Genomic DNA, 27,393 nt, shown 5'->3' with positions numbered 1-27,393 from the left:
TCAGGTAGTACAGGTATTAATAGGAGGCTGTGGGTCAGGTAGTACAGGTATTAATAGGAGGCTGTGGGTCAGGTAGTACAGGTATTAATAGGAGGCTGTAGGTCAGGTAGTACAGGTATTAATAGGAGGCTGTTGGTCAGGTAGTACAGGTATTAATAGGAGGCTGTGGGTCAGGTAGTACAGGTATTAATAGGAGGCTGTAGGTCAGGTAGTACAGGTATTAATAGGAGTCTGTCTGTCAGGGTCAGGTAGTACAGGTATTAATAGGAGGCTGTGGGTCAGGTAGTACAGGTATTAATAGGAGGCTGTTGGTCAGGTAGTACAGGTATTAATAGGAGGCTGTGGGTCAGGTAGTACAGGTATTAATAGGAGCCTGTGGTTCAGGTAGTACAGGTATTAATAGGAGGCTGTGGGTCAGGTAGTACAGGTATTAATAGGAGGCTGTGGGTCAGGTAGTACAGGTATTAATAGGAGGCTGTAGGTCAGGTAGTACAGGTATTAATAGGAGGCTGTGGGTCAGGTAGTACAGGTATTAATAGGAGGCTGTGGGTCAGGTAGTACAGGTATTAATAGGAGGCTGTGGGTCAGGTAGTACAGGTATTAATAGGAGGCTGTGGGTCAGGTAGTACAGGTATTAATAGGCTTTGGGTCAGGTAGCACAGGTATTAATAGGAGGCTGTGGGTCAGGTAGTACAGGTATTAATAGGAGGCTGTGGGTCAGTCACTACAGAGGTGTTCTATAAACACTACATCCTGCCTTTCAGCTTTTGTGAAGGTTTGTTTGATGTTGATGACTCTCTCTCTCTCTCCCTCGCTCCATCTGTCATCTCTATCTCTCTCCATCTCTGTCATCTCTCCTAGGATCGTCTGTACTTTGTGATGGAGTATATTAATGGAGGGGACCTCATGTACCACATTCAGCGTGTGGGCAAGTTCAAGGAGCCACAGGCAGTGTAAGTCACAGTCTGTTGTCACTGGCTATAGCCCCAGCCATACATATAGACCTAGCTCACCTATAAGACAGGTTTAAAGTCAATAGTGCACAGCATCTATATCCTCAAAGTCAGCTCTCTGTAATTGGATGTACTGTATTATCAACCTGGTATTATACCTTTCTGTAACATCTACTGTTTTGAAAAATCATCACACTTTTCAGATATCTACATGCTTTTCCATGTTTCTAAGTGATCATGTTGTTGTCATTGTAGGTTCTATGCTGCAGAGATCGCTGTGGGCCTGTTCTTCCTGCACAGAAAGGGTGTTGTATACAGGTGGGTGTGAAAGTCTCCCTGGAGGAACCATATTCATCTCTACACTGGTTTGGGGGATTTCCTTATCCGGTGTAGTGTAGAATTAGTCCCACACTGAAATACAAAACACATCAGGGACAACTACAGTGTTCTTGAGAAACGGTGGTGACACAGGGAGTAACTGCTGTTTGTGAAAGCTGAGTATTGAGCTGCAACTTTGCCTGGCTTGTTTATAATAGCTGTATCTTAATTATATCTGCATGCTGAAAAAGTTGGCTTAGAAGGTTCTATAAATACAGACTGAGAGACTCATTATGGAGGTATTGAGATAAAGGAAGGAGAAGTACAGGGAAGATAAAGAAAGAGAGAAAGGAAGAGCCAAGGCTAAGAGATGTACAGTTGAAGTTGGAAGTTTACATACACTTAGGTTGGAGTCATTACAACTCCAACCACTCCACAAATGTCTTGTTAACAAACTATAGTTTTGGCAAGTCAGTTAGGACATCTACTTTGTGCATGACAAAAGTAATTTTTCCAACAATTGTTTACAGACAGATTATTTAACTTATAATTCACTGTATCACAATTCCAGTGGGTCAGAAGTCTACATACACAAAGTTGACTGTGCCTTTAAACAGCTTGGAAAATTACAGAAAATGATGTCATGGCTTTAGAAGCTTATGATAGGCTAATTCACATCGTTTGAGTCAATTGGAGGTGTTGCTGTGGATGTATTTCAAAGCCTACCTTCAAACTCAGTGCCTCTTTGCTTGACATCGTGGGGAAATCAAAAGAAATCAGCCAAGACCTCAGAAAAAAATTGGAGACCTCCACAAGTCTGGTTCATCCTTGGGAGCAATTTCCAAATGCCTGAAGGTACCACGTTCATCTGTACAAACAATAGTATGGGACCACGCAGCCGTCACACCGCTCAGGAAGGAGACATGTTCTGTCTGCTAGAGAACCAACTTACCTGGGTCGAAAGTGCAAATCAATCCCAGAACAACAGCAAAGGACCTTGTGAAGATGCTGGAGCAAACAGGTACAAAAGTATCTATATCCACAGTAAAACGAGTCCCATATCAACATAACCTGAAAGGCAACTCAGCAAGGAAGAAGCCACTGCTCCAAAACCACCATAAAAAAAGCCAGACTACGGTTTGCAACTGCACATGGGGGCAAAGATCGTACTTTTTGGAGAAATATCCTCTGGTCTGATGAAACAAACAGAACTGTTTGGCCATAATGACCATCATAATGTTTGGAGGGAAAAGGGGAGGATTGCAAGCCGAATAACACCATCCCATATGTGAAGCACAGGGTGACAGCATCATGTTGTGGGGTGCTTTGCTGCAGGAGGGACTGGTGCACTTCACAAAATAGATGGCATCGGAGGATGAGGATGGAAAAGTATGTGGACATATTGAAGCAACATCACAAGATATCAGTCAGGAAGTTAAAGCTTGGTTGCAAATGGGTCTTCCAACTGGACAATGACCCCAAGCAAACTTCCAAAGTTGTGGTAAAATGGCTTAAGGACCATAAAGGCAAGGTATTGGAGTGGCCATCACAAAGCCATGACCTCAAATTCTATAGAATATTTGTGGGCAGAACTGAAAGCATGTGTGAGCAAGAAGGCCTACAAACCTGACTCAGTTACACCAGCTCTGCCAGAATTCACCCAACTTATTGTGGGAAGGTTGTGGAAGGCTACCTGAAACATTTGACCCAAGTTAAACCATTTAAAGGCAATGCTACCAAATACTAATTGAGTGTATGTAAACATCTGACCCACTGGGAATGTGATGAAAAAAATAAAAGCTCAAATAAATTATTCTCTCTACTATTATTCTGACATTTCACATTCTTAAAATAAAGTGGTGATCCTAACTGGCCTGTAACAGGACATTTTTACTAGGATTAATTGTCAGGAGTGTGAAAATGTAAATGTATTTGGCTAAGGTGTATGTAAACTTTGGACTTCAACTGTACTTAGATACTGTACATGGAGAATACTGTAGGCTACAGGGAAAGAGTTAGAGAATGGAGACAAAAGCAATAGTAAGAGATAATTAGTTATGAAGAAAGGAAAGACAGATGTAAAGGGGGAGAATATAGAGGTAGAGATATGGAATGAGAGGTTCAAAGAGAGAGAGAAAGAGAAAGCCATGTTTTATCTCTATCAAATCAAATCAAATTTGATTTGTCACATACTGATTAGCAGATGTTAATGCGACTGTAGCGAAATGCTTGTGCTTCTAGTTCCGACAATGCAGTAATAACCAACGAGTAATCTAACCTAACAATTCCACAACAACTATCTTATACACACAGGTGTAAAGGGACTGAAGAATATTTACATAAAAAACACATGAATGAGTGATGGTACAGAACAGGACAAGGCAAGATGGAGTAGATGGTATAGAGTACAGTATATACATCTCCACCCCAGCGGATCAGCAGGGTTGTTAAGACCCTCACCACCTGGGGGTGGCCCGTCAGGAAGTCCAGTACCCAGTTGCACAGGGCGGGGTTGAGACCCAGGGTATCGAGCTTGATGATGAGTTTGGAGGGTACTATGGTGTTAAATGCTGAGCTGTAGTCGATGAACAGCATTCTCACATAGGTATTCCTCTTGTCCAGATGGGTTAGGGCAGTGTGCAGTGTGGGGCTACGATTGCGTCAGTCTGTGGACCTATTGGGGCGGTAAGCAAATTGGAGTGGGTCTAGGGTGTCAGGTAGGGTGGAGGTGATATGGTCCTTGACTAGTCTCAAATCAGATCAAATCAAATCTAATTGTATTTGTCACATACACATGGTTAGCAGATGTTAATGCGAGTGTAGCGAAATGCTTGTAAAGGACAGCTTCTAGTTCCGACAATGTAGTAATAACCAACAAGTAATCTAACTAACAATTCCAAAACTACTGTCTTATACACAGTGTAAGGGGATAAAGAATATGTACATAAAGATATATGAATGAGTGATGGTACAGAGCAGCATAGGCAAGATACAGTAGATGGTATCGAGACACAGTATATACATATGAGATAAAACACAGTATATAAACAAAGTAAAGGCATAGTTAAAGTGGCTAGTGATACATGTATTACATAAGGATGCAGTCGATGATATAGAGTACAGTATATACGTATGATATATGAGATGAATAATGTAGGGTAAGTAACATTATATAAGGTAGCATTGTTTAAAGTGGCTAGTGATATATTTACATCATTTCCCATCAATTCCCATTATTAAAGTGGCTGGGAGTTGAGTCAGTGTCAGTGTGTATGGCAGCAGCCACTCAATGTTAGTGGTGGCTGTTTAACAGTCTGATGCCCAGTGAGATAGAAGCTGTTTTCAGTCTCTCGGTCCCAGCTTTGATGCACCTGTACTGACCTCGCCTTCTGGATGATAGCGGGGTGAACAGGCAGTGGCTCGGGACTGGTTGATGTCCAGGATGGATCTTTATGGCCTTCCTGTAACATCGGGTGGTGTAGGTGTCCTGGAGGGCAGGTAGTTTGCCCACTTCATGATGACGGAAGTGAGTGCTACGGGCGGTAGTCGTTTAGCTCAGTTACCGTAGCTTTCTTGAGAACAGGAACAATGGTGGCCCTCTTGAAGCATGTGGGAACAGCAGACTGGGATAGGGATTGATTGAATATGTCCGTAAACACACCAGCCAGCTGGTCTGACGATGCTCTGAAGACGTGGCTGGGGATGCCGTCTGGGCCTGCAGCCTTGCGAGGGTTAACACATTTAAATGTTTTACTCACGTCAGCTGCAGTGAAGGAGAGTCCACAGGTTTTGGTAGCGGGCCTTGTCAGTGGCACTGTATTGTCCTCAAAGCGAGCAAAGAAGTTGTTTAGTCTGTCTAGGAGCAAGACATCCTGGTCACGCGATGGGGCTGGTTTTCTTTTATAATCTGTGATTGACTGTAGACCCTGCCACATACCTCTTTGTCTGAACCGTGATATAAGCGCCTCTACTTTGTCTCTATACTGACGCTTAGCTTGTTTGCAGGGTGGGGGTATGCCTTATGATTAACGAGATGTGGTGTGATCATAAAGTGATCATCCACATTACTAGGAACTCAATAAGTCCTTCTGTTCACCTGAAGGCTTAGAATTCCTCACAACTAAATGTCATCCACATTATCTACCAAGAGAATTCTCTTAGATGATATAATCACAGGGGCGCATATATTCCTCCAGGACAGCCCAACGCTGAACAGGACTACACAGTGCTTGACTCTATATAAACTGGGCTAAACCATATACCTGAGGCTGCATTCATTAAGTAGCTGTATCTGAAAAACAAGACTAAGACACAGGACTAAATTCTTTCCCAGCCACAGGATTTTTAACCTTTATATAAGACACAGGCAAAGTCAGTTAAGAACAAATTCTTATTTTCAAGACGGCACTAGGAACAGGACTAAACACAGTGATATAAGACACAGGACTAAAGGACAGTAACTGCCTGTTCAAAACACAGGATATAAGACAGATATAAGACACAGGGACTAAAGTACCTTATAAGTCAGCTAAAGGGTGATTTGAACTTGACTAAAGGACAGTGATATAAGACACAGGACTAAAGGACAGTGATATAAGACCACTAAAGGACAGGATATAAGACTAAAACGACTGATATAAGACACAGGACTAAAACACAGTATATAAGACACTGTGCTAAAACACAGTGATATAAGACACAGGACTAAAACACAGGATATAAAACACAGTAAAACATATAAAGACACAGGACTAAAGGACAGTGATATAAGACACAGGACTAAAACACAGTGATATAAGACACAGGGCTAAAACACAGTGATATAAAACACAGGAAAACACAGTGATATAAGACACAGGACTAAAATATAAGACACAGGACTAAAGACAGTGATATAAAACACAGGACTAAAACACAGTGATATAAGACACAGGACTAAAGGACAGTGATATAAGACACAGGACTAAAGGACAGTGATATAAGACACAGGACTAAAGGACAGTGATATAAGACACAGGACTAAAGGACAGTGATATAAGACACAGGACTAAAACACAGTGATATAAGACACAGGACTAAAACACAGTGATATAAGACACAGGACTAAAGGACAGTGATATAAGACACAGGACTAAAGGACAGTGATATAAGACACAGGACTAAAGGACAGTGATATAAGACAAAGGACAGTGATATAAGACACAGGACTAAAGGACAGTGATATAAGACACAGGACTAAAGATATAAGACACAGGACTAAAGGACAGTGATATAAGACACAGGACTAAAGGACAGTGATATAAGACACAGGACTAAAACACAGTGATATAAGACACAGACAGGACTAAAGGACAGTGATATAAGACACAGGACTAAAGGACAGTGATATAAGACACAGTGATGATAAAGACACAGGACTAAAGGACAGTGATATAAGACACAGGGCTAAAGGACAGTGATATAAGACACAGGACTAAAGGACAGTGATATAAGACACAGGACTAAAGGACAGTGATATAAGACACAGGACTAAAGGACAGTGATATAAGACACAGGACTAAAGGACAGTGATATAAGACACAGGACTAAAGGACAGTGATATAAGACACAGGACTAAAGGACAGTGATATAAGACACAGGACTAAAGGACAGTGATATAAGACACAGGACTAAAACACAGTGATATAAGACACAGGACTAAAGGACAGTGATATAAGACACAGGACTAAAGGACAGTGATATAAGACACAGGACTAAAGGACAGTGATATAAGACACAGGACTAAAACACAGTGAAGACACAGGACTAAAACACAGTGATATAAGACACAGACAGTGATATAAGACACAGGACTAAAAGGACAGTGATATAAGACACAGGACTAAAGGACAGTGATATAAGACACAGGACTAAAACAGTGATATAAGACACAGGACTAAAGGACAGTGATATAAGACACAGGACTAAAACACAGTGATATAAGACACAGGACTAAAGGACAGTGATATAAGACACAGGACTAAAGGACAGTGATATAAGACACAGGACTAAAGGACAGTGATATAAGACAGGACTAAAGGACAGTGATATAAGACAGGACTAAAGGACAGTGATATAAGACACAGGACTAAAGGACAGTGATATAAGACACAGGGCTAAAGGACAGTGATATAAGACACAGGACTAAAGGACAGTGATATAAGACACAGGACTAAAGGACAGTGATATAAGACACAGGACTAAAACACAGTGATATAAGACACAGGACTAAAGGACAGTGATATAAGACACAGGACTAAAGGACAGTGATATAAGACACAGGACTAAAGGACAGTATAAGACACAGGACTAAAACACAGTAATAAGACACAGGACTAAAGGACAGTGATATAAGACACAGGGCTAAAGGACAGTGATATAAGACACAGGACTAAAGGACAGTGATATAAGACACAGGACTAAAGGACAGTGATATAAGACACAGGACTAAAGGACAGTGATATAAGACACAGGACTAAAGGACAGTGATATAAGACACAGGACTAAAGGACAGTATATAAGACACAGGACTAAAGGACAGTGATATAAGACACAGGACTAAAAAACAGGATATAAGACTAAAGGACAGTGATATAAGACACAGGACTAAAGGACAGTGATATAAGACACAGGACTAAAACACAGTGATATAAGACACAGGACTAAAGGACAGTGATATAAGACACAGGACTAAAGGACAGTGATATAAGACACTAAAGGACAGTGATATAAGACACAGGACTAAAACACAGTGATATAAGACACAGGACTAAAACACAGTGATATAAGACACAGGGCTAAAGGACAGTGATATAAGACACAGGACTAAAGGACAGTGATATAAGACACAGGACTAAAGGACAGTGATATAAGACACAGGACTAAAGGACAGTGATATAAGACACAGGACTAAAGGACAGTGATATAAGACACAGGACTAAAGGACAGTGATATAAGACACAGGACTAAAGGACAGTGATATAAGACACAGGACTAAAACACAGTGATATAAGACACAGGACTAAAGGACAGTGATATAAGACACAGGGCTAAAGGACAGTGATATAAGACACAGGACTAAAGGACAGTGATATAAGACACAGGACTAAAGGACAGTGATATAAGACACAGGACTAAAACACAGTGATATAAGACACAGGACTAAAGGACAGTGATATAAGACACAGGACTAAAGGACAGTGATATAAGACACAGGACTAAAGGACAGTGATATAAGACACAGTGATATAAGACACAGGACTAAAGGACAGTGATATAAGACACAGGACTAAAGGACAGTGATATAAGACAAAGGACAGTGATATAAGACTAAGGACTAAAGGACAGTGATATAAGACACAGGACTAAAGGACAGTGATATAAGACACAGGACTAAAGGACAGTGATATAAGACACAGGACTAAAGGACAGTGATATAAGACACAGGACTAAAGGACAGTGATATAAGACACAGGACTAAAGGACAGTGATATAAGACACAGGACTAAAGGACAGTGATATAAGACACAGGGCTAAAGGACAGTGATATAAGACACAGGACTAAAGGACAGTGATATAAGACACAGGACTAAAGGACAGTGATATAAGACACAGGACTAAAGGACAGTGATATAAGACACAGGACTAAAGGACAGTGATATAAGACACAGGACTAAAGGACAGTGATATAAGACACAGGACTAAAACACAGTGATATAAGACACAGGACTAAAGGACAGTGATATAAGACACAGGACTAAAGGACAGTGATATAAGACACAGGACTAAAGGACAGTGATATAAGACACAGGACTAAAACACAGTGATATAAGACACAGGACTAAAACACAGTGATATAAGACACAGGACTAAAGGACAGTGATATAAGACACAGGACTAAAGGACAGTGATATAAGACACAGGACTAAAGGACAGTGATATAAGACACAGGACTAAAACACAGTGATATAAGACACAGGACTAAAGGACAGTGATATAAGACACAGGACTAAAGGACAGTGATATAAGACACAGGACTAAAACACAGTGATATAAGACACAGGACTAAAGGACAGTGATATAAGACACAGGACTAAAGGACAGTGATATAAGACACAGGACTAAAGGACAGTGATATAAGACACAGGACTAAAGGACAGTGATATAAGACACAGGACTAAAACACAGTGATATAAGACACAGGACTAAAACACAGTGATATAAGACACAAAGGACAGTGATATAAGACACAGGACTAAAGGACAGTGATATAAGACACAGGACTAAAGGACAGTGATATAAGACACAGGACTAAAACACAGTGATATAAGACACAGGACTAAAGGACAGTGATATAAGACACAGGACTAAAGGACAGTGATATAAGACACAGGACTAAAGGACAGTGATATAAGTGATATAAGACACAGGACTAAAAGACACAGGACTAAAGGACAGTGATATAAGACACAGGACTAAAGGACAGTGATATAAGACACAGGACTAAAGGACAGTGATATAAGACACAGGACTAAAGGACAGTGATATAAGACACAGGACTAAAGGACAGTGATATAAGACACAGGACTAAAGGACAGTGATATAAGACACAGGACTAAAGGACTAATATAAAACGCAGAGCGAAAGCAAATGAACAGGCAAAGGAGAAGAAAGACGGCAGAAACGAAGGTAGAAGCGAAGGAATGGTGAAAAGAGGCGGGCTGCTGTAGGACCACAGCTGATTAGAGGGCAAAGAATGATTGTCTGTTGTAGTGTTTTAGTGTGTTGAATGCGTGTTGAGGGACAGAAAAACAGGATAATTTAAGGCAAAATATTTATGTTTTTCAAATGTTTTCAGCCTCCCTCTGATCTTCTGCCTCCTTCAGAAAGAACAAACAGTAATAATAAAAACAGTCAACAACACGCCAGCTCCGTAATCAAATGACAGCTTACTCAAACACCTTCCTTCCACACCTCAACACTAATCTCTAAACACTAGGCTACCCCGGGGGCAGGGGACTAAAGGACAGTGATATAGCCTAGTGGGACTAAAGGACAGTAGAGCGTTGGACTAGTAACCGAGCTGACATGGTACAAATCTGTCGTTCTGCCCCTGAACTGGCAGTTAACCCACTGTTCTTAGGCCGTCATTGTAAATAAGAATTTGTTCTTAACTGACTTGCCTAGTAAAATAAAAAATAAATAATAATATCTCTTTCACTGTCTCTCCAACTCTCTGTCTTTCTCTCTGTTTATGTCTCTCTTGCTCTTTATCTCTCCTCCTTTCTTTGATCCCTCTATCACAGGGACCTCAAATTGGACAACGTGATGCTGGACAATGAGGGCCACATTAAGATAGCTGACTTTGGCATGTGTAAGGAGAACATGTATGAAGGCATGGTCACACGCACCTTCTGTGGTACCCCCGACTATATCGCCCCAGAGGTGAGGACCACGGGGGGCACGGGGGGGGGACTGCGAAAGATTGAGGGGAGAGACTGATGGGGAGAGATTGATGGGGGAGACTGATGGGGAGAGATTGATGGGGGAGACTGAAGGGAGAGACTGAGTAGGAGAGACTGAAAGTAGAGACTGAGTGGAAGAGACTTAGGAGAGAGACTGAGGGAGAGAGACTGAGTGGGAGAGACTGAGGGGGATAGACTGAGGGGGATAGACTGAGGGGGATAGACTGAGGTGGATAGACTGAGGGGGATAGACTGAGTGGGAGAGACTGAGGGGATAGACTGAGGGGATAGACTGAGGGGGATAGACTGAGGTGGATAGACTGAGGGGAGAAACTGAGTGGGAGAGACTGAGGGGGATAGACTGAGGGGGATAGACTGAGGGGGATAGACTGAGGGGGATAGACTGAGGGGGAGAAACTGAGTGGGAGAGACTGAGGGGGAGAGACTGAGGGGGGAGACTGAGGGGGGAGACTGAGGGGGACAGGAGGGAAGAAATGAAGGGGTATGGGTGAGGATGCCGAGGACCAGAGATAAGGGGTCATGAACGGAAACATTCCAGAGAGGCTGTACCACTTCACTGTACCGTTTACACCTTCTGTATCCTGTGCATGTGACAAATAAACATGAATTTGATTTGATATAGTGTATGTCTACTACATGGCCTCACATGTGAATCCTAGACAAAGAAGAGCAGAGCTAAAGGACCGAATCGAGGCGGTCGGTCACATATGTGACATAGTACACCATTTCTGGGGACCACTTTTGGCTCCTGAGTTCTACTTTCAGAACTACTGGCTAAAAAGTATACAAAAGTACTGGGTAATCTCTTTAATAGATGTCCACCAGTAGATCCCCTGTGTGTGTGTGTGTGTGTGTGTGTGTGTGTGTGTGTGTGTGTGTGTGTGTGTGTGTGTGTGTGTGTGTGTGTGTGTGTGTGTGTGTGTGTGTGTGTGTGTGTGTGTGTGTGTGTGTGTGTGTGTGTGTGTGTGTGTGTGTGTGTGTGTGTGTGTGTGTGTGTGTCTGATCCGCTCCTGCCTCACTATCTGTAGTGACTCATGAGGGACTGTAGCAACCCAAAGGTAGGAGGTGGGGATAGCCCTGTTTCTATCTCTGGGTTTCCATGGTGGGTGGACCTGAGGTTGAGGTGTCTATTCAATGAATGGACTTTGAATCTGAGCACTTTTCAGACACCTTTTATTTACCTGTTTTCTATATTGAAATCTATATCTAAAGGCAACAGAGAAGAATATAATGGTCATGTTGTCTCAGTGTAAGTTCAAGCCTCAAGTCTCTCAGTAGTCTGTCCTCTCACACGGGTATAATATGACCATGTGGTTACTCCGGCCATAAAGATACAATATAATATAAATAGTGTTCTATTTCATTCTGTGCCTGAGGCTCGGAGAGGGACCTGGAGCGACATTATAGACCTGTCACTTCTCGTTACTGTAACGAGGAATGGATGCCCATACAGCACATGCTCATACATGTCCCTGTGTTTGGCGGTAGAGCTGCTTCCTGTCTTGTCTGATTGAGGGGGTGACAGGCAGTAGAGCTACTTCCTGTCTTGTCTGCTTGAGGGGGTGACCGGTGTGTGTGTGTGTGCATGCTTGTTTATGCATCCAAGTGAGTGTGTGTGTGTGTGTGCGGGCGCAAGAGCTTCTGTGTGTTTCTGTACAATGTGTGTGGGTGGACATGTAGACTGGTAAATTGGATGGTAGGAAAATAGTCCTTTGTTATGGCAGATATACATAGCCCACTGTAATAATGGTGGGTGGTGTGGTGGAAGTTTAGAAGAGAACAATCCTATGTGCTGCTACTGCTGTTAAAGTAGCTCAGAGCAGAGTAACTGTCCTTGACTGAAATTGCAGGCAGAGCAAACCTGGGTAAATATGAAAATCACATGGGTTGCAGTGGTTCCCACATGCTGGTCCCACAATGGAATAGTGGGTGTGTTTGGGTTGGGCTTCCAGCAGTATATTATTAATGTAATGTGGCTCTTTCACCTTTCTCTCCTCTCTCCTGACAGATCATTGCATATCAGCCCTATGGGAAATCAGTGGACTGGTGGGCTTATGGGGTTCTCCTCTACGAGATGCTAGCAGGACAGGTACGTGCAGTGGTATATTTGTCAGATGGAAGTCTATTGTTCAATAGATCAAATGTGGCCTCATGTTATGCTGAGTCCATATTTCACAGCATCCTATAGCCCACATATGTCAGAGTCAAGGCCCGCGGGCCACATCCGGCCCGCGAGAAGGTTTTTTACGGCCCCTGGGATGATCTTGATTTATTATTAGAACCCGGCCCGCAGACCGCAGCAAGCCGGCAGCCCGCAGATCTTTTACACGCACCAATACTACATTTCCCACAATGCAACGGTGACGCACCGAGCAGTAGGCTGCTTCATTTCAATATTTATTGGCACAGCAGTTGTCAGCATCACAGTAAAATTAACTTTCAGATACCCATCAAAAATGGCAAAACGGAAGGTGGACACTGAGAACCGGGGTTTCAAACAAGGTGGGAGTCGGAGTATTTGTTCACGGAGGTAGCTGGAAAACCTGTGTGTCTTCTGTGTGGAGAAAGTGTGGCGGTACTGAAAGAGTATAATCTGAGACGACATTATGAAACGAAACACGCGGACAAAAACAAGAATATGGACATGGAACAAAGGCTACAAAAGGCAGAGGAATTAAAACGAGGCCTCAAATCTCGACAGGCTCTGTTCAAAAAAGCCAAATCACAAGGCCAGGCTGCTGTCAAGGCCAGTTTTATTTTGGCAGAAGAGATCGCTAAATCAGCCCGGCCATTTACGGAGGGGGATTTCATCAAAAACTGCATGATTAAAGTTTGTGACGAAGTTTGCCCAGAAAAAAGGCAACTCTTTTTAAATGTGAGTCTGAGCAGAAACACCATTGCCGAGAGAGTAGACCAGTTGTCCATCAATCTAAAAGAGCAGCTTGTGAAAAGGGAAAAGATTTCATTGCATATTCCTTGGCTGTGGATGAGAGCACCGACATTTCTGACATTGCCCAGTTGTCAATTTTCATCCGCGGAGTGGACTCCAGCCTAAGCGTGACAGAGGAGTTTTTGGCTTTACGTCCTATGCATGGCACAACTACGGGGCATGATTTGTATGAAGAGGTGTCAAGATGTGTAAATGAGATGGAGCTGCCTTGGGAAAAACTCGTGGGTTTGACAACCGACGGAGCACCTGCGATGTGTGGACACAGGAGCGGACTGGTGGCGAAGATACGGGAAAAGATGCAAGAGGAAAACGCGACAGGTGAGCTGACAGCTTATCATTGTATCATACACCAGGAAGCGTTGTGCGGTAAAGCCTTGAAAATGGAGCATGTAATGAGCATCATCACGCACAGTTAACTTTATCAGAGCCAAAGGTTTGAATCACCGCCAGTTCAAGGCATTTCTGACGGAGTTAGAAACGGAGCATGGTGATTTGCCTTATCACACAGAGGTGCGATGGCTAAGCCAGGGAAAGGTGCTTCAAAGATGTTTCGAGCTTCGTGAGGAGATTTGTCTGTTCTTGGACAGCAAAGGGAAAGACACAACACAACTCCGAGACGAAATGTTTCTGTGTGAAATGGCTTTTCTGTGTGACATTACGAGTCATCTGAATGCAATGAACTTGCAGCTGCAGGGTCGGGATCGTGTCATCTCTGATATGTACAGTACAGTGAAGGCATTTAAAACCAAACTGACTCTGTGGGAGACGCAGATGCGGAAAGAAAATTTGAGCCACTTTCCCAGCTGCCAGACCATGAAAGAGAAGCTCTCTACCAGTGCGTTCCCGAGCGCACAGTTGGCTGATAAAATAGGTATGCTTGCCGCTGACTTTCGACGCCGATTTGCTGACTTTGAAGCACAAAAAAGCAGGTTGGAACTGCTCGGTAACCCATTTGCTGTTGACGTGGAAAGCTCACCACCAAACCTCCAAATGGAGTTGATTGACCTCCAATGCAATGATGCACTGAGGGCAAAATATGCGGCAGTGGGTGCTGCGGAGTTCGCCCGTTTCCTCCCCGACACAATGCCCCAGCTGCGCATCCAGGCTGCTCAAACGTTGTCTATGTTTGGCAGCACATACCTGTGTGAACAACTGTTTTCTTTGATGAACTTGAACAAAACATCACACAGAAGTCGACTTACTGCTGAACACCTCCACTCAATTCTGAGGATTTCCTCAGCTCAGAGCCTTACCCCGAACATTGATGAACTTGTGGAAAAGATGGGACACCACCAAGTATCACCCTCAACCTCAAACAAGTGAACATTACTGTGCAATCACATATTTAGAGTTTTTACTCAGTTCAAGTTTAAAAGTTAAAGTTTAATATTTGTTTTCACTGCATGTTACTTCTCCTTAAACAAAGTGTTGTTTTGATTAATAGATTTTTGCACTTTATTTTATTGTATTTCAATCCAATTATATTTTAAAAATATTTCAGTTGAGTGGATGATAGAAAATTGCTATTATTGTTTTTTTCTTTGAAGTAAATTTAGCCCACTTTTGCTAAAATAGAAAATATAGGCTACTGATGGTGCCTTGAATACCGGTTTCTTTCATTTAATGTTCATGTTATGGGGATTTTTATATAAAGGAAATTTGTCTTTTGTGTCTGTTGAAAATTAAAGATTACTGACAGAGCCATAAGAAAATATTGCTTTATTTATCTGATCATATTGGAATATATTTGTTAGGTTTTCAGTAGGTTCAATTAGGTTCACTAGACTATATGCGTCATTTAAAAATTTTTCAATGAACATTCGAACAGTCCGGCCCTCGGCTTGTAGCTAAATTTTTTATTTGGCCCTCCGTCCATTTGACTTTGACACCCCTGCTATAGCCTATATATATATATGGCTCCAGGTCATCTACAAGACCCTGCTAGGTAAAGTCCCCCCTTATCTCAGCTCGCCAGCAGCAAGAGCGACATCATTGATGTATATATAGAAAAGAGTCTGCCCGAAAATTGAACCCTGTGGCACCCCCATAGAGACTGCCAATTTGACACACTGAACTCTATCAGAGAGTTAGTTGGTTAACCAGGCAAGGCAGTCATTTGAGAAACCAAGGCTATTGAGTCTGCCAATAAGAATGTTGTGATTGACAGAGTCGAAAGCCTTAACCAGGTCGATGAATACGGCTGCACAGTGATGTCTCTAATCGATGGCAGTTATGATATCGTTTAGGACTTTGAGCATGGCTGAGGTGCACCCATGACCAGCTCTGAAACCAGTTTGCATAGCGGACAAGGTACGGTGGGATTCGAAATGGTCGGTAATCAGTTTGTTAACTTGGCTTTCGAAGACCTTAGAAAGGCAAGGTAGAATAGATATAGGTCTGTAGCAGTTTGGGTCTAGAGTGTCTCCCCCTTTGAAGAGGGGGATGATCGCGGCAGCCTTCCAATCTATGGGAATCTCAGACGATACGAAAGAGAGGTTGAACAGGCTAGTAATAGGGGTTGCAACAATTTTGACAGATTGTTTTAGAAAGAGATGGTCCATATTGTCTAGCCCGGCTGATTTGTAGGGGTCCAGATTTTGCAGCTCCTTCAGAACATCAGCTATCTGGATTTGGGTGAAGGAGAAGTGGGGGAGGCTTGGGTGAGTTTCTGTGGGGGGGGGTGGAGGGCTGTTGATCGGGGTGGGGGTAGTCAGGTGGAAAGCATGGCCAGCCGTAGAGAAATGCTTATTGAAATTCTCAATTATAGTGGATGTATTGTTGGTGACAGTGTTTCCTAGCCTCGTGGGCAGTGGGCACCTGGGAGGAGGTGCTCTTATTCTCCATGGACTTTACAGTGTCGCAGAATGTTTTTGAGTTTGTGCTACAGGATGCAAATTTCTGCTTGAAAAAGCCTTATCTTTCCCAATTTCCTGTGTATATTTGTTCCTAACTTCCCTGAAAAGTTGCATATCACAGGGGCTGTTTGATGCTAACGCAGTACGCCACAGGATGTTTTTATGCTGGTCAAGGGCAGTCAGGTCTGGAGAGAACCAAGGGCTATATGACTATATATGGCTATATATCTGTTCCTGGTTCTACATTTTTTGAATGGGGCATGCTTATTTAAGATGGTGAGGAAGGCACTTTTAAAGAATAACCAGGCATCCTCTACAGACAGGATGAGGTCAATATCCTTCCAGGATACCCGGGCCAGGTCGATTAGAAAGGCCTGCTTGCTGAAGTGTTTTAGGGAGCGTTTGACAGTGATGATGGGTGGTCATTTGACCGCAGACCCATTACGGATGCAGGCAATGAGGCAGTGAGTACAGACCTGGGTAGTAAGACAGAACTCTGCAGGCTATCTCTGCAGGAGATTATATCACAGTTACAGTTAAGGATGGAAATTTCAGGGTTTTTGGTGGTCTTCCTTATCCAGGATTCAGACACGGCTAGGACATCCGGGTTGGCAGAGTGTGCTAATGGTGTTGTTGTCACAGTAGCACTCAATAACAGGGCAAAGCATGTCATTGCATTCTGATGGGAAAATCTGAACAGATGGTAGAGAACTATGGCTGGCATCTATTGCCAATATGAACCCACTGTACACCAATGACTTCTATGACAGATGAAAGACTTCACAGGGGAACATTAAAGGAACTCACACACACACACAGAGAGAGAAATTAGAACCACAGGTTGGTTCTGAGTGGCTGCTGGGTTTTTAGGGCTGAGTTCCCAACTGTCCTCTGTTTTATTCCACCTCAGAGTGGTGGCTGGTCCGGTCCCTCTTTGTAACGAACACACAAAGCTGTGGTATCGCGCTGTGTAAGATCACAAAGACAAGGGGATTGACAAAATACATGATTGGTCACATTTCTTTGGCTATTTGTCCTTTTTAAAGATATACTGTAAGTATACCATAAGCACTGCATGTACAGTAAACGTATTTTCATATCTTATCGACTATAACCATGTTGCTACAAATGTGGACCTTCAGTAAGCAAATTGCAGTAAAATGTGGACCCTCACTCGTGTGTACATTTTGGTTGTCAACTGTATCAATGAATGACGTGTGTATGTTGTTTCCCTGAAGCCGCCGTTCGATGGAGAGGATGAAGATGAGTTGTTCCAGTCCATCATGGAGCACAACGTGTCCTACCCCAAGTCCATGTCTAAGGAGGCTGTCGTCATCTGCAAGGGAGTAAGTAGCTGGGAGATATGGGGTTGTGTCTCTCCTACAGTAACTCACTGGGAGATATGGGGTTGTATCTCTCCTACAGTAACTCACTGGGAGATATGGGGTTGTATCTCTCCTACAGTAACTAACTGGGAGATATGGGGTTGTATCTCTCCTACAGTAACTCACTGGGAGATATGGGGTTGTATCTCTCCTACAGTAACTCACTGGGAGATATGGGGTTGTATCTCTCCTACAGTAACTCACTGGGAGATATGGGGTTGTGTCTTTCCTACAGTAACTCACTGGGAGATATGGGGTTGTATCTCTCCTACAGTAACTCACTGGGAGATATGGGGTTGCATCTCTCCTACAGTAACTCACTGGGAGATATGGGGTTGTATCTCTCCTACAGTAACTCACTGGGAGATATGGGGTTGCATCTCTCCTACAGTAACTCACTGGGAGATATGGGGTTGTATCTCTCCTACAGTAACTCACTGGGAGATATGGGGTTGTATCTCTCCTACAGTAACTCACTGGGAGATATGGGGTTGCATCTCTCCTACAGTAACTCACTGGGACATATGGGGTTGTATCTCTCCTACAGTAACTCACTGGGAGATATGGGGTTGTATCTCTCCTACAGTAACTCACTGGGAGATATGGGGTTGTATCTCTCCTACAGTAACTCACTGGGAGATATGGGGTTGCATCTCTCCTACAGTAACTCACTGGGAGATATGGGGTTGTATCTCTCCTACAGTAACTCACTGGGAGATATGGGGTTGTATCTCTCCTACAGTAACTCACTGGGAGATATGGGGTTGCATCTCTCCTACAGTAACTCACTGGGAGATATGGGGTTGCATCTCTCCTACAGTAAATCACTGGGAGATATGGGGATGTATCTCTCCTGCAGTAACTCACTGGGAGATATGGGGTTGTATCTCTCCTACAGTAACTCACTGGGAGATATGGGGTTGTATCTCTCCTGCAGTAACTCACTGGGAGATATGGGGTTGCATCTCTCCTACAGTAACTCACTGGGAGATATTGGGTTGCATCTCTCCTACAGTAACTCACTGGGAGATATGGGGTTGCATCTCTCCTACAGTAACTCACTGGGAGATATGGGGTTGTATCTCTCCTACAGTAACTCACTGGGAGATATGGGGTTGCATCTCTCCTACAGTAACTCACTGGGAGATATGGGGTTGTATCTCTCCTACAGTAACTCACTGGGAGATATTGCGGTTGCATCTCTCCTACAGTAACTCACTGGGAGATATGGGGTTGCATCTCTCCTACAGTAACTCACTGGGAGATATTGGGATGTATCTCTCCTACAGTAACTCACTGGGAGATATGGGGTTGTATCTCTCCTACAGTAACTCACTGGGAGATATGGGGATGTATCTCTCCTACAGTAACTCACTGGGAGATATGGGGTTGTATCTCTCCTACAGTAACTCACTGGGAGATATTGGGTTGCATCTCTCCTACAGTAACTCACTGGAAGATATGGGGTTGTATCTCTCCTGCAGTAACTCACTGGGAGATATGGGGATGTATCTCTCCTACAGTAACTCACTGGGAGATATTGGGTTGCATCTCTCCTACAGTAACTCACTGGGAGATATTGGGTTGCATCTCTCCTACAGTAACTCCTTGTTAGATATGGGGATGTATCTCTCCTACAGTAACTCACTGGGAGATATGGGGATGTATCTCTCCTACGGTAACTCACTGGGAGATATGGGGATGTATCTCTCCTACAGTAACTCACTGGGAGATATGGGGTTGTATCTCTCCTACAGTAACTCACTGGGAGATATGGGGTTGTATCTCTCCTACAGTAACTCACTGGGAGATATGGGGATGTATCTCTCCTACAGTAACTCACTGGGAGATATTGGGTTGTATCTCTCCTACAGTAACTCACTGGGAGATATTGGGTTGCATCTCTCCTACAGTAACTCCTTGTTAGATATGGGGATGTATCTCTCCTACAGTAACTCACTGGGAGATATTGGGTTGTATCTCTCCTACAGTAACTCACTGGGAGATATTGGGTTGCATCTCTCCTACAGTAACTCCTTGTTAGATATGGGGATGTATCTCTCCTACAGTAACTCACTGGGAGATATGGGGTTGTATCTCTCCTACAGTAACTCACTGGGAGATATGGGGATGTATCTCTCCTACAGTAACTCACTGGGAGATATGGGGTTGCATCTCTCCTACAGTAACTCACTGGGAGATATTGGGTTGCATCTCTCCTACAGTAACTCACTGGGAGATATTGGGTTGCATCTCTCCTACAGTAACTCACTGGGAGATATGGGGTTGCATCTCTCCTACAGTAACTCACTGGGAGATATGGGGTTGTATCTCTCCTACAGTAACTCACTGGGAGATATGGGGTTGTATCTCTCCTACAGTAACTCACTGGGAGATATTGGGTTGCATCTCTCCTACAGTAACTCACTGGGAGATATGGGGATGTATCTCTCCTACAGTAACTCACTGGGACTGGGAGATATGGGAGATATTGTATCTCTCCTACAGTAACTCACTGGGAGATATTGGGTTGCATCTCTCCTACAGTAACTCACTGGGAGATATGGGGTTGTATCTCTCCTACAGTAACTCACTGGGAGATATGGGGTTGCATCTCTCCTACAGTAACTCACTGGGAGATATGGGGTTGTATCTCTCCTACAGTAACTCACTGGGAGATATTGGGTTGTATCTCTCCTACAGTAACTCACTGGGAGATATTGGGTTGCATCTCTCCTACAGTAACTCACTGGGAGATATGGGGTTGTATCTCTCCTACAGTAACTCACTGGGAGATATGGGGTTGCATCTCTCCTACAGTAACTCACTGGGAGATATGGGGTTGTATCTCTCCTACAGTAACTCACTGGGAGATATGGGGATGTATCTCTCCTACAGTAACTCACTGGGAGATATGGGGTTGTATCTCTCCTACAGTAACTCACTGGGAGATATGGGGTTGTATCTCTCCTACAGTAACTCACTGGGAGATATGGGGTTGTATCTCTCCTGCAGTAACTCACTGGGAGATATGGGGTTGTGTCTCTCCTACAGTAACTCACTGGGATATATGGGGTTGTATCTCTCCTACAGTAACTCACTGGGAGATATGGGGTTGTATCTCTCCTACAGTAACTCACTGGGAGATATGGGGTTGTATCTCTCCTACAGTAACTCACTGGGAGATATGGGGTTGCATCTCTCCTACAGTAACTCACTGGGAGATATTGGGTTGCATCTCTCCTACAGTAACTCACTGGGAGATATGGGGTTGTATCTCTCCTACAGTAACTCACTGGGAGATATGGGGATGTATCTCTCCTACAGTAACTCACTGGGAGATATGGGGTTGTATCTCTCCTACAGTAACTCACTGGGAGATATGGGGTTGTATCTCTCCTACAGTAACTCACTGGGAGATATGGGGTTGCATCTCTCCTACAGTAACTCACTGGGAGATATGGGGTTGTATCTCTCCTACAGTAACTCACTGGGAGATATGGGGTTGTATCTCTCCTACAGTAACTCACTGGGAGATATGGGATTGTATCTCTCCTACAGTAACTCACTGGGAGATATGGGGTTGCATCTCTCCTACAGTAACTCACTGGGAGATATGGGGTTGTATCTCTCCTACAGTAACTCACTGGGAGATATTGGGTTGCATCTCTCCTACAGTAACTCACTGGGAGATATGGGGTCATCATTATAATTGGGCATCGATGACCCTATATATAAGTTGTTCAACTCATGTACAAAGCATTTTACACAATTCTTGTGAGGCAACATATATATATATATATATATTTGACACCACACAACGTGCCAATGTGATTTGGAACTGGATAGCAGGCTCCAACTGAAAAACAGAATGATATACAATACGTAGAGCTGGGTGTTGTCCAATAGGCTTTTATTTCAACTTGAAATCCACAACATGGACACAACTCTCAATAATTGGTTTTATTCCCTTACAGTCACAAGGATGCTTATCATATGACTATATTCCATTGAGTTGAAGCAAAGATGTGTTCTGAACTATTTAAAACAGAGTCCTGTTCTAATCTAGTGAGCATCTGATTCTCTCTAGGGGTCTACTTCAGGGATGGGCAACTTGGATAGGCGTGAGGGCCACAAAAAATCTGAACTCATCATGATCACGGATCTGCATAACCACATCCATAACCAGTCATGCAGTCAGACCCTACGTGAAATTTTGTTGCCCCCCCCAACAAAGTTTTGCCATGGAACGTAGAGAAAAGTTTGCTGCATTTCTACACATTTTCCCATGGGGCGGAGGGAAGTTTTAGCAATTTTATAACTAATTTCATTGGCAGTGGGTGGAGAGAAAAAATGTGTGATTTTACAGCTAATTTCCTGTAATTCCACATGTTTTGCCATAGGGTGATGAGAAATGTTTTCAGTAATGAAAATGAATAAGGGCCCCCGGTCGGTAATTTGACCATGATTACTACATGTTAATATAGCTGGATAGACTAACTTACCAATCTCATTTTGTTTGCTGACATGGGCTGATTGAGTGACTGTCAGTGACTGACATGACAAGAAACAAACTGCTGATGCACAAACACATTTCATTCTAAAATTTTAACTCTCAACAGTAAGTTGAGATGCTGACTAAGTTCCTACAAAAGCGGGCCACCTGGCGGGCCACCATCCCTGGTCTCCTTGGTATCAAAGTCACATAGTCTTCCTCTTCTTTCTGTGGATGGCCATGCTTATATACACTATCATTCAAAAGTTTGGGGTCACTTAGAAATGTTCTTGTTTTTGAAAGAAAAGCACATTGTTGTCCATTAAAATAACATCAAATTGATCAGAAATACAGTGTATATATTGTTAATGTTGTAAATGACTATTGTAGTTGGAAACGGCTGATTTTTTAAATGAAATATCTACATAGGCGTACAGAGGCCCATTATCAGCAACCATCACTCCTGTGTTCCAATGGCACGTTGTGTTAGCTAATCCAAGTTTATAATTTTAAAAGGCTAATTGATCATTAGAAACCCCTTTGCAATTCTGTTAGCACAGCTGAACTGTTGTTCAATTTTCACAAAACAGCACGAACTGGCCCTAACCAGAATAGAAAGAGGAGTGGGAGGCCCCGGTGCACAACTGAGCAAGAGGACAAGTACATTAGTGTCTAGTTTGAGAAACTATTCTGGTTAGGGCCAGTTTGTGCTGTTCTGTGAAGGGACTAGTACACAGCGATGTACGAGATCTTCAGTTTCTTGGCAATTTCTCGCATGGAATAACTTTCATTTCTCAGAACAAGAATAAACTGATGAGTTTCAGAAGAAAGTGCTTTGTTTCTGGGCATTTTGAGCCTGTAATCGAACCCACAAATGCTGATGCTCCAGATACTCAACTAGTCTAAAGAAGGACAGTTTTATTGCTTCTTTAATCAGTACAACAGTTTTCAGCTGTGCTAACAGAATTGCAAAAAGGTTTTCTAGTGATCAATTAGCCTTTTAAAATTATAAACTTGGATTAGCTAACACAACGTGCCATTGGAACACAGATGGTTGCTGATAATGGGCCTCTGTACGCCTATGTAGATATTCCATTAAAAAATCAGCCGTTTCCAACTACATTAGCCATTTACAACATTAACATGTCTACACTGTATTTCTGATCAATTTGATGTTATTTTAATGGACAAAAAATGAGTTTTCTTTAAAAAACAAGGACATTTCTAAGTGACCCCAAACTTTTGAATGGTAGTGTACCATTGAAATTGGAATTTTGCAGCAATTTACACACAGAAGAGATTCAATTTAGATGTTCTGTCTTCAGTTCAGTTACTTAGGAATGATGTCACCTGCTGTCCATGCTTCTGAACATGTACAGTAATTCATCATCTGATGCTATTGTCGTCGTGACAACAGAGGCGCGTCTCCTCAATCCTTCTCTCCTCCACCTTTAAATCTATATGATCTATGAAATCATTATTAAATGAGACAATTTGGAGTTGAATAAAATAGGCGCTAAATACATATTATCGATAACCATCATTTGCAATTTCCTCCCCTTTCTATTTTTAGGCTGGATTCTGAATAATGAAAATATGGATCAAAATAAGGTTACTAAGGAAGGCTGTTGGAAAGGGAAATATAGAGTGGCTTTAAGAGTTGAAGGGAAGCTACACAACAGACCACCAGTAATAAAGAACTGCTGTTGTCGAGGCTATACAATTGTAGCTTCTATAATGTTCAGTTATGGGCTTCTCTCTCTCTTTCTCTCTCACTCCCTCCCTCCCTCTCTCTCCCTCCCCCATCACTTTACTTCCCCCACCCTCCAGTTCATGACCAAGCACCCATCAAAGCGTCTGGGCTGTGGTCTGGAGGGCGAGAGGGACATCCGGGAGCAGGCCTTCTTCAGACGTATCGACTGGGACCGCCTCGCCAACAGAGAGATCCAACCGCCATTCAAGCCTAAAACGGTGTGTATGTGTGCGTGCGTGACTTACCCAGCTATTAGAGTCATTCCAGAAGTTATTGGAAGTCTATGATCAGATGAAAGAGACCCTTTTGTCCACATGCACAGGCTGCTATCATAACAAGTCTCTTTAAAGGGAAATGTTCAGTTCAAACCATTACAAAGCGTCACCCCTCCACTGATAGCTACAGTAAGAGATGGGGCTGGAGAAATGTATCCACTCTCAAATTCATAGACAAAGCTATGGATAGAAAGACTGACCATCCATCATATCAAAATGACAGTTTTAACCATGTTTTGAGGTGATACAGTGTTTGTTTACAATGATTCTGTTTACAAACAAAGGAGTAAAACAAGCTTATATTTTGGGTTCTGATGGAGTAAAAACATTTAACTAAGCTCTTGAGAGTTTTATAAGTTATATTCCTCAAGAATCAATGGGGAAATATCATGAAATTAAAAGTCAAAAAGTGGATGTAGGAAACACGTATTGGCACTTTAACCTTTTAATGCAGTGGGCCAAAGCAGGGTCACACGGAATGTTTCTTGGTAGTCTTAAATAAATCTACTTTGAAAGAAATGTATACACCTCACACACATGGTTATGGTCTTAAAATGAAGAAGACACCCGTACCATGTCAGATATGGAGTTGAAATGTATTTCAATTTTTTGTTCAAATCCCAATATTACACTTTATATACATCACAGGAACCTGAAATATAACAAAACCGCTTGACATAGAAACACAACATTTTCTGCATTTAAAAAAAATATATGTTTCTAAACAATATGAATAACATTCCACCCATGAGGCCACTAGAGGGCGATTTGGTCATTTGACTGCAGGAAAGGGCTGGAGAGGACCACTCACCACTCTGATGCACAACATCAAAGCCACACACTTCAGGTGCACTATTACTCATAAGTGGGGTTTGTATCATATTTCTAAAGAGTTGTAAAACTAGAGAGTCTGTTTCCATAACTAAATTGGCCACTGTAGAAATGTAGGCATCACTTAGTGTGTGTGTGTGTGTGTGTGTGTGTGTGTGTGTGTGTGTGTGTGTGTGTGTGTGTGTGTGTGTGTGTGTGTGTGTGTGTGTGTGTGTGTTCGTCCGTGTGTTCGTCCGTGTGTTCGTGCCTGTGTGTGTCTCTCTGAGAGCCTGCAGCCATGTGTCACTGTGGGAGGTTAAAAGACTGCTGGAGCACAGCTGCAGCCTCCATCTACCCTCCTCCATCCCTCCCTCCATCCCACCATCCTCCTTTGCCACCCTTCCTATTGCTAAACACACTCTCATAACCAGGTGTGGGGGCTTTGTGACCAAACCCACACCCCAACCCCTACCCACCCCTCTCTCCCTCCATCCCACTTCTCTCCATCACAGCCCCTTCTTTTCCTACAAACACACTTGCCGGGGTGGGGGCTTTGTGACCGAACCCTCCTACAGAGGTTTAAGAATACATAGGTTTAAAATAGCCCTCTAAAAGCCTCCTAGCCCTCACACCATATCCACCGCATTGCTTCATGGCAGATGTATCAGTGTGGGTTCACATACAAACAGAGCTAATTCTGGTAATTTATTCTGGAGGTATCGTGAGGTACAGTATACTGTCATAATGAGATCATTCTGGAGGTATCGTGAGGTACAGTATACTGTCATAATGAGATCATTCTGGAGGTATCGTGAGGTACAGTATACTGTCATAATGAGATCATTCTGGAGGTATCGTGAGGTACAGTATACTGTCATAATGAGATCATTCCGGAGGTATCGTGAGGTACAGTATACTGTCATAATGAGATCATTCTGGAGGTATCGTGAGGTACAGTATACTGTCATAATGAGATCATTCTGGAGGTATCGTGAGGTGCAGTATACTGTCATAATGAGATCATTCTGGAGGTATTCTGAGGTACAGTATACTGTCATAATGAGATCATTCTGGAGGTATCGTGAGGTACAGTATACTGTCATAATGAGATCAGTCTGGAGGTTTCGTGAGGTACAGTATACTGTCATAATGAGATCATTCTGGAGGTATCGTGAGGTACAGTATACTGTCATAATGAGATCATTCTGGGGGTATCGTGGGGTACAGTATACTGTCATAATGAGATCATTCTGGAGGTATCGTGAGGTACAGTATACTGTTGTAATGAGATCATTCACCCACAAAAAGTGACAGCTAGACATCCTCTTGCTGTGGGCAACATAATGCACTTCCTTTACCACCTAATATCAGCCATGTCTCTGTCTCTCCCTCTACCTCCCCCCTCTCTCTCACACACCCACACAGGGTGGCAAAGGAGCAGAAAACTTTGACAAGTTCTTCACACGCACCCAGCCCATGTTGACCCTCCAGACCAGCTAGTCATCGCCAACATTGACCAGAGCGACTTCGCTGGTTTCTCCTACATCAACCCACAGTTCATCCACCCTTCCCTCCTTCACAGTGTGGTATGAGGGGATAGATCAGGGAGAGGAGGAAGAGAGAGAAAGAGGTTGGTGAGAGAGCAAGAGAGAGAGAGAGGAGAGAGGGGGAGAAGAGAGCCATGTGGACTGGGACTGGGACAGCAACACTTCAGATTGACCACCAATTCCCTATTGTCCCTTTTTCAAAGAGACTAATATTATCTTCATGTGTTCTCTGGACTTCAGTCGGCGACATTCTGTAAACAAGCTGTCCGAGAACGATCTCGATTGGAATTTGTCTGATGCGATGGAGGGGGTAAGGGAGGGGGGAGGGGTTGGTGTACAGAGGAGTATGTCTATCTGGTGATTGAGCGCAGTAATCATGGATACATTGATTTGAGAAGTAGGCCTGCAGTAAGCGTTGACATGAATTGCACACTGTTACCATGGGGAACCCTTTAACTCTGCAACCTACTGGCCTAACATTCAGGAATGGGTTCCATGTTTTCCACAGTTCCAGAACCTCCTACTTGC

The 27,393-nt window shown here is 43.1% G+C and overlaps 1 protein-coding gene across 1 annotated transcript; it reads left to right on the top strand.

Annotated features, from left to right (window-relative positions):
* The first annotated feature begins 866 nt into the window (after positions 1–866).
* On the top strand, positions 867–26,818 carry LOC127930356 (protein kinase C alpha type-like). Its single transcript, XM_052520028.1, has 7 exons — positions 867–953; positions 1,209–1,271; positions 10,616–10,754; positions 12,804–12,884; positions 17,839–17,946; positions 24,311–24,451; positions 26,744–26,818. Exons 1-7 carry the CDS (start codon positions 880–882, stop codon positions 26,816–26,818), a joined length of 681 nt encoding a protein of 226 aa, XP_052375988.1. The 5' UTR covers positions 867–879.
* Positions 26,819–27,393: the final 575 nt, after the last annotated feature.

Source organism: Oncorhynchus keta, chromosome 5 (genome assembly GCF_023373465.1).
Source record: "Oncorhynchus keta strain PuntledgeMale-10-30-2019 chromosome 5, Oket_V2, whole genome shotgun sequence".
Taxonomy (NCBI): Eukaryota; Metazoa; Chordata; class Actinopteri; order Salmoniformes; family Salmonidae; genus Oncorhynchus; species Oncorhynchus keta.
This window is presented reverse-complemented; position numbering and strand designations above follow the sequence as displayed.